General features: G+C 35.1%; 1 protein-coding gene across 1 annotated transcript in view; it reads right to left on the bottom strand.

Moving 5' to 3' along the window:
- Spt5 (Transcription elongation factor subunit Spt5) overlaps positions 1 to 13,875 on the bottom strand; it is a 428,434-nt gene that overhangs the window by 282,798 nt on the left and 131,761 nt on the right. The window contains 1 exon segment of the mRNA XM_090408290.1: positions 3,114 to 3,230. Coding sequence (XP_090264416.1) covers positions 3,114 to 3,230 — 117 coding nt within the window.

The following is a 13,875-nucleotide window of genomic DNA, read 5'->3' as shown; positions in this document are numbered from 1 at the left end:
ACAAGCAGCCTGATGCATTATTAATGAGCTCTATCAAACCTTTATTCTGATAGACAGAATAAAGCCATATTACTCCCTCAAAGCTATGCTCATCAAGCAAAAATTGTCATACTTTGGACATATTAAGCAAGCAAATGACAGTCTGGAGATGATGCTTGCTAAAGTTGATGGAAGCAGGAGAAGAGGAAGACCAAGAATTAGATGGTTGGATGGAGTTAAAGAAGCAACTGGAGTGTGCTTGAAAATTCTGAAAGACATAGTCAGGGACAGATCTGAATGGAGGGTGTATGTTCGTGGGATCACCAGAGGTCGAAAACGACTCGATGGAACATAACCTTACCTTACCTATCCTCTTCACTCCCTGCAGAGCATAGGGCCTCAACCACTGACTTCCATCTGACTCCATTCAATGCTTCTTTTATGATCTCTTTCCAGGAACATCCCACCTGTCTTGCCTCTGTTTCTAGTTCTCTTCTCTATGTTATCCTGGGTCTACCTCTTTTCCTCTTGCCTTGGGGATTCCATTCTGTGCAATTTTTGCTATTTCTTTATCTGGGTTCCTGATTGTGTGACCTATCCAGTTCCATTTTCATTTAGTGATTTCATTTCTGATGCTGGTTTGACCTGTTCTCTCCCAAATTTGTATGTTATTTTATTTGGCCAGTATATTCCTAATATCTTCCTCAAGCATTTGTTTATGTAGACCCATATTTTATTTTTGTTTTCCTTTGTTAGTGACCATGTCTCAGCTCCGTATAGTAAAACTGGTTTAACATTAGTGTTGAAGAGTCCAAGTTTGGTTTTTAATTTTATTTCTTTGGACCCCCAAATTTTCTTCATCATACTGAATGCAATCTGTGCTTTCTGGATTCTATTTTGTATGTACTATTTGGTTCCTCCTTATGTGCTGATCACTGATCTCAGGTAGATAAAGTTATCTACCTGTTCCAGTGTTTTCTCTAGTATTTCAAAGACTAGTTCTTGTTTGGGGGTTTATCTTCATTACTTTAGTCTTGTTATGATTTATTTTCAATCCACATTTATTTGCTTCCTGGTTTAAATTGATGAAACATAACACACACATCATATATGTGTTGGATTCTAGTGAGATCTGTACAAACATAATGCTGTCTGGAAAGACAGCAGATGATCCCACCAAGTCCTCAAATTTTGAACTGTTTTCATAGACAGTTCAAAATCAGACTATTCCCTCTTGTGTACATGAACTGTTAGTAGACAACAGGAGGAGTGAAATATTTTAGGAGCTTGAAAGACAAGCTACATGGCTGCATGCATGAAGAGTGGAAAAAAGGGAGGATAAACATAAAGAAAAGTCCATGACAGCTAATGTTTGGATAGACAAGAGACTGTGTTGCTTACTGTGTCCAGGAGGGAGAGATTATTGTTATTGAGCACATGCTCAACAACCTTTCCTCTGATGTTTGTTTAGGCACTATCTCACAGAGTGTTGAGACCATTTAAATTCCTCCATTAAAAATAAAGGGGGTGGCAATTGCAATATGACAGCATCAAGATCATCTGGAGCGATATCTGAAGAAAGAGGAATGTAGATGCAGCATATTAAAGGTTAGCCATGGCCAACCCTCTATCACCTGTACTTACAAATATAAATCTAGAAGTCTTTTGAAGAAAAAGCAATAAACTCCTTTCCATTAAAACAAAAGATTATGGAAAAGATATATAAATGATGTTTTCATGATTTGGAGCCATGGTCGAGATTCACTTCAAGAGTTCTTGAATCACCTTAACAATAAACATCCTAGGATAAAATTTAAGTAGAACTGGAAGTTAACAGTTCACTTCCTTTTCTTGATGTGAAATTTACTCGTATGTCTGGAAAACTAAAAATCTCTATCTATAGAAAGCCTATACATACCAACAGATATCTTCACACACAATCCCATCATTATCCACCTCAAAAGTTTGGTATTATTTTCACTTTAGAAACTTGTGCGTGTACTCTCATCAGAGATGAAAAAGAGATCACCAAAGAATTGAAGCTGCTTTTATCAATTTTTCAGAAGAATGGTTACCCTAAGCTGATATTTTCAAAACTTTCGTTTAATTATTCTTTGCACCATACTGAACAGAGTAATGATGTGAAAGGTTATATCACCATTCCATATATCAGCTCTATGTCTAACAAAAATCCTCAAGAAATATAAAATTCATACCTTATTCACTCCTTTAAGAAAGCTTCGATCATGGCTTTGTTCAGTAAAACCTAAGCATAACAGTTTGAAATAGCCAGGTGTTTACTGTGGCTGTAATTCTCCATCTTATGGACAAACAGAAAAATCTATTGAGCTTCATCTCAGAGATATCACCTATGGTAGAACCAGGGTCACAGCCTTATCCAGTCATGTGCTTAAGTCTTCTGATCTAATGGAATCAACAAAAATTGCACTAAATACTGTTTATCTTAACGTCAACCTCAGTCACAACCTTTCTGATTGTACTCATCTGTTATTCAGCTATGGCGGTCTCAACACCACATCTTTGTGTATGAGAACAACAATGCAGCTAGTCCACGAATCCATTCTAATGTGAGCAATCCATTAATAATTTAGAACTTTAGTGATGTACCAAAGTATTGTTTTTTTGTATCTCTTTTTTCTTCTATGTACTAAACACCTGATGAAGTCTTCTAGAAAGACAAAACTAGTTGTGCCTTTGAAAATAAATTAGTTATATTCTATTGGAAGTTTTTGTCCTGAAGATACTTCAGACACAAACTTTGTTTGATTACACTTGGATAAAGGATTAAACTAAATTTTTTATAGTTATATTCTAATTTAACATTCAGCTATATAGTCATATAATAAGTGATTTTCCTTAAAATATGTACAATAGTCATGAAAACCTATTATATGAAAGATATATATATAGAAATATATGAAATACACACACACACACACACAAGTTTTAGATGATAACTCATTTGAGAAAAAACAAAATCTATGGGTTGGATGAGATATCTCATCACAGACAAAAAAATATTCAACTGCTCTGTGGATGATCTAAAAATAGATTTGCTATTTTTTTTTTTAATTAGATTTGCTATATAAGTTAAATGATACAAATTAACTTACTTGTGCAAGATCATCTTTAAAGATACCACGTTTCAATCGTACCCACTGTTTTGGCTTCAGCTGTGCCTGTTCTTTAGTCACTCTTAAAACATCTGTCATTTCTTTAATTGGCACCATCTAAAAATTAATAGTTTTCGTAAACCACTTTAATGGTATTAACTGATTAAAATGTTACTTGAATTTAATATTAAATGCTATAGGAAAATTGCAATCTTAGAATGCCATTTGAAATTAGAGGAGAATGAAGATGCTTCTCATGCAAAATACAAAAATAGAATGTTCGATTATAGAAATGCTTACAAAAAAACTGTCAGATTTATTGCAACAATGCATGAAAACTTTAAAGACATTATCAAAAAATAATTGGATCAACCATATAGTTAATTTCATATATACAGTAAAAGTGTATAGTGCATTTCAAAATAGTATACAGCCTGTAACATTTAAACATTTATTACAAAATTTTTCCAGTTAACTGCATGACACTGATCTGCATATGATGCTTTTTAGCATACCTAACTGAGTCAAATTTCACATTTTCGACATATTTTGTAATGGCTAACTGAACTGCTGTATTTTCTAAAAACATTATTTTTTCCCCTTCAGAAATTCAACTTGAGGAATTTTTTGGTATGCTAGTTCTTGAAGTTATTTCTAACATAAGGTCATTTCTTATATTGCAAAGAGGCTGCAGACAAATAGACAAAAGTTAGCTGAACTTTCTTCAACCAAAAATTTTATTTTTATCAAATGATGTTACAAAAATAGAATTACTTATCAGTTAGGGAACTAGTCACTGTTATCAAGGGCTTAGCCAGTATTATGTTGCAAAATGAAATAACAAAGTAAGGAATATTACAATCGAGTATTGCGAAACTTGTACCACCCCCACTTATCTGTGGGTTTGCTATCTGCAGTCAACTCATGTCTGAAATATTAAATGGAAAATTCTAGAAATAAACAATTTATAATTACATAAGTAAAGTGGATATTAGATCCAACATTATTTCAAAGTCAAATGTTTGTAGAAACTATGAAAGTTGCATAAGTTGACCTGACGAGAATAAGCTTAAAGCTTACGAGAATACAATCCTTGGCACTCCCAAGTTGCCTTAGCTACTTAAGTCAAGTAGTGCAAGCTAAGGCAACTTGGGAATGCCAATTGTATTCTCGTAAGCTCTCAGGGCAACTTACGAAACTTTCATAGTTTCTACAAACATTCGGCTTCGAAATAATGTTGAATCTAATATCCACTCTGCAATGCAATTTTACATCGGCAAAATGAAGTCATATAACTATTTCTTTTAGTAATAGACAATTCATAAGTTAAATTGCGTGCTGTTCTGAGTAGTTGTCAGTTATCAGATCAAGTGTCACGGTATTGCAGTGCTTGTGTTCAAGTAACCCTTATTTTACTTAATAATGTCCCCAAAGCACAAGTGTAGTGATGCTGGCAATTTGGATATACCAAAGAGAAGATGTAAAGTGCCTCCTTTTAAGTGAAAAAGGTAAACGTTCTAGACTTCATAAAATAAATAAATAATAATAAACATATGCTGAGGTTGCAAAGATTCCATTCACATTCGGATAATTTTTATTACCGCATATTGTTATAATTGTTCTATTTTATTATTGTAATTATTATTGTTAATCTCTTACTATGCCTAATTTATAAATTAAACTTAATCATAGGTACATATGTATAGAAAAAACATAATATATATAGGACTTGGTACAACCCACAGTTTCAGGTATCCATGGTCATGGAACGTATCCCGTGTGGATAAGGGGGGGGGGACTACTGTACTGAAGTCACTATAAAGTATTTGCATTCTGGACTTGTTTCCCCATCCCTTTCAAGAAACAAAAGATGGGACATAATTTATTTATTGCATAAAGGTATCCATATATCACTGCATAAATGAAGATATGCTCATGCACATGGAATATATGATATCCAAACTACCAATACATGTATGTTTATACCATATTAACTCTCAATCGTTATTCTCTTAAAGGTCTGTCTTGATAACTGTATTTAACAGATAATCTCATATTTTACTTTGAAAAAGTCACTATGCAATTAAGTGTTGCAGTCTGTATAAAGATACTATCCTTATAAGTTTTATTTATTTATTTATATATATATATATATATATATACAGGGTGTTCGGGATAAATTTGACATATTTATAATTAATTATATTTTTCCGTAAGTTACATGTATTAACACACACTTCTCTTCATTTAAAAGTTTGGACCCTTCTTCATTCATATACAAGATGTCAGAAAGGATGGATAGCTGGAACCCACCTGAATCATGGAAGAGAATAACTTGTATCATGATGATTCGTGCCCGCCATCAAAATAAGGATATTACGACTGCTGCCCAATGCTCCCTGAATACAGTAAAAACAATCAGGCATGAACTAGAGACTTGCAATGGTGACTACGAGGATGTAGCAAGAAGAAAGATCCCTAGCAGACGATCTGATTGCGTTCGTACAGCAGAATTCCTCGCAAATCTGCAGGAACAGGTGTTGAAGAACCCTGGCATTGGAATTCGGGCTTTGTTCGTGGAGTTGCTAACTGTAGTCAAGCCCTGGATAACAAGGGTAGCCAATGGTAGGCCGTATGTATGGCAGCAGGATTCGGCCCCTTGCCACACCTCTGGGAAAAGTCAAAAATGGTTGTCTGAAAATTTCTACGACTTCACCAGTCCAAATGTTTGGCCTCCAAACTCCCCAGACCTTAACCCCATGGATTATTTTGTATGGGGCGCAGTTGAAAAAGACACCAATCGCACTTCCAGTAATACAAAAGCCCAGTTAATGGATAAAATTAAAACAGTTTTTGCGGCCCTTCCCAGGGAGACTGTAGCATCAGCTTGTTCGAGGTTCCGAAGCAGAATTGAAGCTGTGATCGATGCTAATGGTGGTTATTTTGAGTAAATCTTGTTGATAGTATTGTAATTAACTCTGCCTGTAATGTTTTTTTGTCAATTCATTAAATTTAATAGATACAAAGAAGATTTTCTTTTTCCTTACGAAACTGTCAAATTTATCCCGAACACCCTGTATATAGTGTGTGCAATTCTTAATAGGCAAATATTTACCTTTCTCTATCTTCTTAATTCTTATTAGAATACAATGTATAATACATATATTTAGAAATATGTGATTATAAATATATATATGTGATTATAAATATATACGAAGGCATAACAATGAATCTGATCCCTTCCCAACATCATGTTGAGCTCCCTTCCAAATGAAAATTACCTGTACTTACTGGTGTAGCAATAATTCCACTAGTTGTCTAATGGCAGTGGGATGGAAGTGTCTGCAATGCATCCATCTCACAATCACTGAATAAGAGGAGGAAGTCACAGTCTATATATCCAATAGTATGTTATGTTGCAAAACATCGTACAGGTGGTTGATTAAGTTAAGATCCAGTGAGCTCCCTGACAACTCAACTCGGGTATATATTCATTTAACCAATTCTTTACAGGCTGGGTGACATTATGAATTATCATTGTGGAAAACTATCTTTGGTTGAGAACAAGTATTTAGCAGAGCACACAGCTGTTCCCATGGTCTTTTGAGCTCTCAGAAAGCTACAAAAGCCATCAATTGGTCAGTATGTGCAGGAAGTTTTAAATCTGACCAGTGAAACATAATCCGCACATGATATCATCTCCACTAACTTGGATGATGGCAACCACATAAAGAAGAATCAATTAACTCATGCTGTTTGTACACATAGTAATCCATTCACATAATGCAACCAGTGTGCAGCTGACACCAAAGCAACTACTTTCAACCATGACTTTCAATATGAAGGCATTTTAAGGTTACAATTATTATGAATTATGGCTTAAGTAACTCAGGTTTATGAGGCCTATGTATTATGTTTCTTAACTGTTTGTAGAAATCAAAGAAACTCAAACTTACATGGAAATCATTTTAATTGATTAATAAATGTTAATAAATGGAACATATATGAACATTTTGAGAAAATCTGTAGAAAAGTGCAAAGCTAATAATGATGGCAAGTATTTACAGGACTTCTACTCAGGACACAGACTAGTCATTACTAACACCATATTTCAACATAAACATGCACACAAGTTCACATAGAGAGAGAAGACACAAAATTTAAGAAAAGCCTCATTGACTACATCGCTGTTGATAGTGATATCATCATGATGATTCTGGATACAAGAATGCACTGAGGATTTTGAAAATGGAAGTGACCATTACTTAGCACTAAGCAGGATAAATATGATTATAACATTGAAAAGAGCAGTTTGTAAGGAAGTTTTAAACAGAATTAAAGTTGAGCAGCTTTTACAAGTAAATTGTAGACTCTACTATACAAACATTATTGAAGAAAATTTAAAGTGGTTTGAAAACAAGAACCACACTTTGGAGTCTTTCAGCTTGGGAGGTATATAATGCATTACTTTTGTAAATGTTCTAGTATCGTTCTGTCACTGCTTGTTTTGTTTAGTTGTCTACAAGGATAGAAAAATAAGAACAACATAGTGGGCACAAGAAGTTAAAAAAGCAGTTCTGGAAAAGAAAAAAAAAGCATACCAAAAATTCCTAGCAAATAAGTCAGTAGATGCCCTAAAAGAATATAGAGGAAAATGTAAACAAGCTCAGCTTTGTGTAAAAGTAGCTAAACAAAAGTCATGGGGAGACTTTCGTAAGAATATAGAAAATAAATGCCAGGAAGATGCAAAATGTTCTGGAGGCTATTGATAAAGCTTAGAAGTGGAGAAAAAAGCTCTATAAAAGGAATTGAAGATGAGAAAGGTGAACTGAAAACTGAAGATAAGGAATGTCTGGAGTAATTTCTAAATCCTAGATGTCTGGAGTAATTTCTCTGTAAGACTGTTAAACGCAACAAGTAGTGACAGAACAATAGTAGAACATTTACAAAAGTAATGCAAAGGGGAGAATGTATCAATACTTGAGGTAGAAAAAGCCTTCAAAAATTTGAAATATGGAAAGGCAGCTGGAGTGGATGATATTCAACCAGAAATGCTAAAGTATGGAGGTATAAAAGTTCTGCAAAGGCATAATTACACTGCATAATTCAGAGGGCCTGGTCAGAAGGTCAAATTCCTGATGACTGGAGTAGCTCTTATAATACCCATCTATAAAAGGGAATAAAGCTGAATATGAGAATTACAGAGGAATCTCTCTATTAAGTGTTACAGATAAGATTTATGCAAGCATACTTCAAAATAGGTTGAGAAAGATTATGGAATAAAAACTTTGAGGACAAGCAGGGTTCAGGTCAATTGGAAGTTGTAAAGATCAGATTTTCGCTTTAAGACATATGGTTGAGAAATCGTGCAAATAGAATAAGGATATGAACTTAAGTTTTGTACATTCAGAAAAGGCATATGACAAGGTGCCCAGAGAAAAGCTTTCCAAAGCACTACAATTATGTGGGTGAATGGAACACTGCACAGAGCAATACATAGTCTATATTTAAGTTGTCAGTCAGCAGTTAGAATTGAAGGAAGATGGTTTGATGTAAAATCAGGGATAAGATAAGGATGCACAATCTCCACTCTTAATCATCTATATCGATCACATTATGAAAGGCATAATGTTTTAGTTAGAGAATCGCTGTCAAGATTCTCTAACTAAATTGAATAACAGCAGTAACAAATTTGGCATGAAAATCAGCAAATAAAAAGTTCAAAACTATGAAAATAGGCAGGAGCATAGAAAACTTCAGATGAATTCTGAATAGAGATCTGATAGAACTAAGTAAAATATTTCAGCTATTTAGGCACAGTTTTTAGTGAATATGGCAGGTTAAATCTAGAAAATAGACAACAAAATAAGCAAAGGTGGTATAGTAGGTAGCCACTGAATAAATTTATATAGCTACCAACTGCAGCTACCATAATTTAAAACTGTGTTCAAACCAGTTTTAAATCATGGATCTGAGAGTTGGGTTGGAAAAAAACACTTGATCAAAGACTAAAAGCCAAAGATATGAGGGTTCTGAGAAAAATTAGGGGAGGAACTGATGAAAGAATCATATTAAAAATGAAGATATTAGAAAGGAACTTGACATTATTAGCATTCATGAATATGTTGGCAGAGCTAATCTAAGGTGGTATGGCCACTTAAACAGAATGGGTGAGGGAAGTTTAACCAAACAGGTTTTTAATGTCAAGAGGCAGGAAGAGGTCCAGAGGAAGATCAAGATCTAGGTGGATTGATTCATCAGCAGATTAACTCAACAGCAGCATTATTATAAAATGCTAGCAATTTGCTAAAACATGACCTGTCCTTAGTAGACCTATGATGTTCATTGCAAAGTAAATATTCTATGTCCACCCATTTCCTTTTCCAAAATCTTCACCTCCACTCCTGAAATACTGATTGGTCAATAACTGGATATATCAGTCTTTGAATCACCCTAGTGCAATGGAATTACCATAACATTCTTTCCACTTCTGTGGAATCTTTCCTGTTCTGAGACTTAAATTAAAATTATATAGTGTGGTCAAAGGAATAGCTGCTTCAGCTGAACATTTCATCTGGGCTGACATCCCATCAGTCCCTGTTGCAGAATTCATATTCAATTTGTGCAACAGCTCTAGTACCTTCTCCTTATATGACTGAGTTTTTTCATCCAGTGAAGAGGTAGCAATAAGCTCAATGTTGCATACACCAGATTGATAGCTTTTATCAAAATGGCCACTCATTAGTTGAACAATCTCTTCTGAATCAGTCATCCTATACCATCTGCATTCAGTAGTTATTCTTTCATATCCATTCTTTCTTTTACTCGCAGTATAATGATAGAACTCTTTTGGGTTGTCTCTAGCTTGCAGATTCAGTTTCTTGTCATACTCAGACTTAGATGTCTGCACAACAGTTGTGATTCTTCTGGGTTGCTGCTTATAATTTTCATAACTGACATCATCCTTGTGCACATGATATTCCTTCTGCATCACCTGTTTCTTACGAATCGCTTGCTGAATTAGATTACACATTCATTTCACTCCTATGATATTTATTCTTTGAACTCTTGGAACACATTCTGATATTGCATCATTTAAGTATTTTTTAAACACTTCCCATCCACTGTCGATATCCTTCCCATCCAACAATCATGATACAGAATCCTGCATACACCTCAGTTACTGATAATTTCCAACTTTGCAGTTCATCACACAACCATTACTGAATGGAATATACATAAACTTAGACACTTCCCAAATGATTACTAAATGATAACTGTCACCAATTGGAAGCAGAATAGTCTCTCTCTGAGACTATAATCAGACCATTTCATTTCCTCCTAGACTATGTTCATTTCTTGCCCTCATTTCTAGAAAATGAAAGTAGTCTAGCTCCTAACAGTATAAAGAACATCCAAGAAACAAGAAAACCTTTGTGTGTGCGTGTGTGTTAAATGGGAGGGGGGGGTGTTCTTGTTATCTACAGATTGTTCCAAATATAAAACTGTACAAGTTATTTGAAATAAGATCACTGTCACTATGTCATTGAGCCTTCAAACTCCATTTGTTAAGAATAATGTCCTTCAGTTACTTGGGTTTGAATCCCATATAGAACCTGAAGACTCTTTGTAAGGGCACTTTTAAGTTAAGTAAATCAGCTGTTGTATGATAGCACTTTTTTCTGTTAACTTTTTTTTCTTCCATTCTGTAAGACTGAGAAGCCAGCTGTAGAAATTAACCCACAAAATGCATTTCAACCAATAGGCTCTACCTTGCCTGTATGGTTCACAAGACTTATGTAATCATTAGCTAATCAATTATCTCATTATAAGAGGATGAAAATAGTGTTAAACAAATTGAGAACAACGAGCTGTCTGATGTCACTTGCAGCAGCAGAGACAAATACAGTACTGTCCGACCACAGATATGAGAACCTCAGTTGGCTTGGTGCCAAGAAGAGTCAAATTCATGTTGAAGGGGAGAAAGAAATAAGGCGATGTACGAATTGGTCACCAACATGCAAATCACGTGCTTTATACGTAAAATTTTCCAACTGTTATACAAGCAAATAGTCACCACTTTAAAACTATAATGTTCATAAAAGAGAAGTTAATTTTCCGACGTGTAATAATAAACAACAAATCTCACAATACGGAGTGATTACCCTATTATCGGAATAGATTCTCCTTCTTTTGAAGTGCTGAAGGGTCTCGCATCTGTGGGCATACATTATATACATGTTATTGGGGGGGGGGGGGATATTTAAAAATAGAAACACAGTGTTGAATAGTAAAATCTTAATTTTGGCTGATTCTCAGCAGATGAGAGTTTCCCAAAGGCAATTTGAGAATATTTATCCAGGATAGGATAGATCAGGAGGACTGCAGCAGATCTGAGAAAAATCCTCTCAAATTTAAACTTGATTCAGTGGAGTATTGTGGCTTTTTTATCCCATCAGATCCTGTGATGGATATCCAGGGCATGGTGTGCAAAGTGAACAGCCATAGTGAAAATGGATGTAGTCTTGGCATTCCTGGCCATAGTATGAACTGCTGCAGCTGCAGGATTCCTGATAGACCCTAGGTAAATTCAGAGATTGCAGTTGGTCTTTAGGAGAGCGGATAAGGGATGTTAATTTTCTGTATGGTTTGTAGGTAGTCACAAGACTGTGCTTTAAAATCTTGGCCATGGATATAAGGAATGATGATGGATTTGCAGTAATCAATATTTTGGAGTGGGCACAGGGTGTTAATATTCTTTTTATCTGGTGGGAGGAGTGTACACATTGGCTAAAAAGGTCTTTTGTATGTGGTTATGTTCTCTGGTGAGTGCAGTGTTATCAGAGTTAGTTAATTTTATCCTATGGATTAATGTTTTTATAATACCGTATTGTTGGGAGGTGCATGATGTGGCTATTGATGAATGTATTTACCTGTGTGTGAGAAAGAGAGGAGGAAGCTTTCTATAGATGTGCATCTGTAGAAAACCCACATCTACAGACATTCAGCCCTATGGTCAAGAACACCAAACCAAAGTCAATAAGTGGTGTAGTTTAATCACTATGGGCCTTCCTGCATTTCTCCTGTTCCATATCATTTACTAAAGTGTGTACCTGTGTGCAAATGTTGATACAACTGTATTAATCCATGAAAATGACAATTTAACTTTGGCAAAATATTGGAAATAAGTATATTTTGTTGATTACCTGAAACACCATCATATATCAGGGGATTTCTTTTTACTCTTTAACTACAATCAAGGAAAAGAAGGAGTAGCCATAGCATTCAACACAAAATACGAGGCTAATCTTCTTGAATGGCAGTCAGTCTCAAGTAGAGTAATGTGGGCAAATATCAGAATGGGGAACTGGACAATGAGACTTATTTGTGCCTATGGTCCAACAAAAGGTTCTACTAAGGTAGAAGTGGAGGAATTTTTTGAGGCTTTAGAAAAAGCAACTGACACAATGAAAAAGGAAAGGTTGGTCCTTGTTGGGGATCTAAATGGTTGTGAGACATACAAAAATATTTTGGGAAAATTTGGAGAAAAGAGCAAAGCTAATAATAATGGCAAATACCAGTTGGATTTCTGCTCAGGACATGGACTGGTTATTACTAACACCATATTCCAACATAAAAATGTGCACAAATTCACATGGAGAGAAGAGGCAAGGAATAAGAATAGTCTCACTGACTATGTTATTGTCGATAGTGATGTTTTCTCCCTGGTGCAGGACACCAGAGTGTACAGAGGATTTGAAATTGGAAGTGATCACTATTTAGTCTTGAGCAGGATAAAATTGAATTTCATATTAAAAAGAATGACATGTAAGAAAGTTTTAAAGCGAATAAAAGTTGAGCAGCTCTCAGATGTGAACTATAGACTAAAATACAGAAAGATTATTGAAGAAAAAAATGAAAGAGTTTGAGAACAGGAATCAAACCTTGGAGATGCAGTGGCAAACTCTGAAGAAAACATTGTTTGATTCAGCCAGAGAGGCATATGTTGAGGTTGTCTGCAAGGATAAAAAAAATCAGAACTTCCTGGTGGACACAGGAAGTTAAAGAGGCAGTGAAGGAAAAGAAGAAGAAAGCATATCAAAAATTTCTGTCAAATAAGTCAGCTTGTGCTCTTAGAGAATACAGAGACAAATGTAAGAATGCTAAACACTGTGTAAAACTAGCTAAATAAAAGTCATGGGAGGACTTTGGCAAGAATATAGAAAATAAATATCAAGAAGGTGGCAAAATATTCTGGAGGTTGTTGAAGAAGCTTAGGAATGGAGGAAAGGGTGCTGTAAAAGGAGTTAGAGATGATAAAGGTGACATGAAAACAGGAGAAAAAGATATCCTTGAAGTGTATGGAGTAATTACTTTGAAAAACTGCTAAATGAAACAAGCAGTGATGATAGCACAGTGGCAAAAAAACACTGACCAGGCATGCAGTCAGGAATACATATCCATACTTGAAGTAGAAAAAGCCATCAAAGGCTTGAAATGTAGAAAGGCAGCAGGAGTAGATGATATTCGATCAGAAATGCTGAAGTATGGTGGTATAAGAGTCTTACAGTGGCTGCACTGCATAGTTCAGAAACCCTGGACAGAGGGACGAATTTCCGATGATTGGAGTAGAGCTCTCATAGTACCCATATATAAAAAGGGAAATAAAACTGAATGTGAGAATTACAGAGGTATTTCCCTACTGAGTGTTCCTGGCAAGATCTATGCAAGTATACTTGAGAAACGATTGAGAAGAATTGTG

This window comes from Typopeltis vanoorti, chromosome 18 (genome assembly GCF_054136105.1).
Source record: "Typopeltis vanoorti isolate ZY-2024b chromosome 18, IOZ_Tvanoo_1.0, whole genome shotgun sequence".
NCBI classification, from domain to species: Eukaryota; Metazoa; Arthropoda; class Arachnida; order Uropygi; family Thelyphonidae; genus Typopeltis; species Typopeltis vanoorti.
Note: the sequence above shows the minus strand (reverse complement) of the source record. Positions and strands in the feature narration are given on the sequence as shown.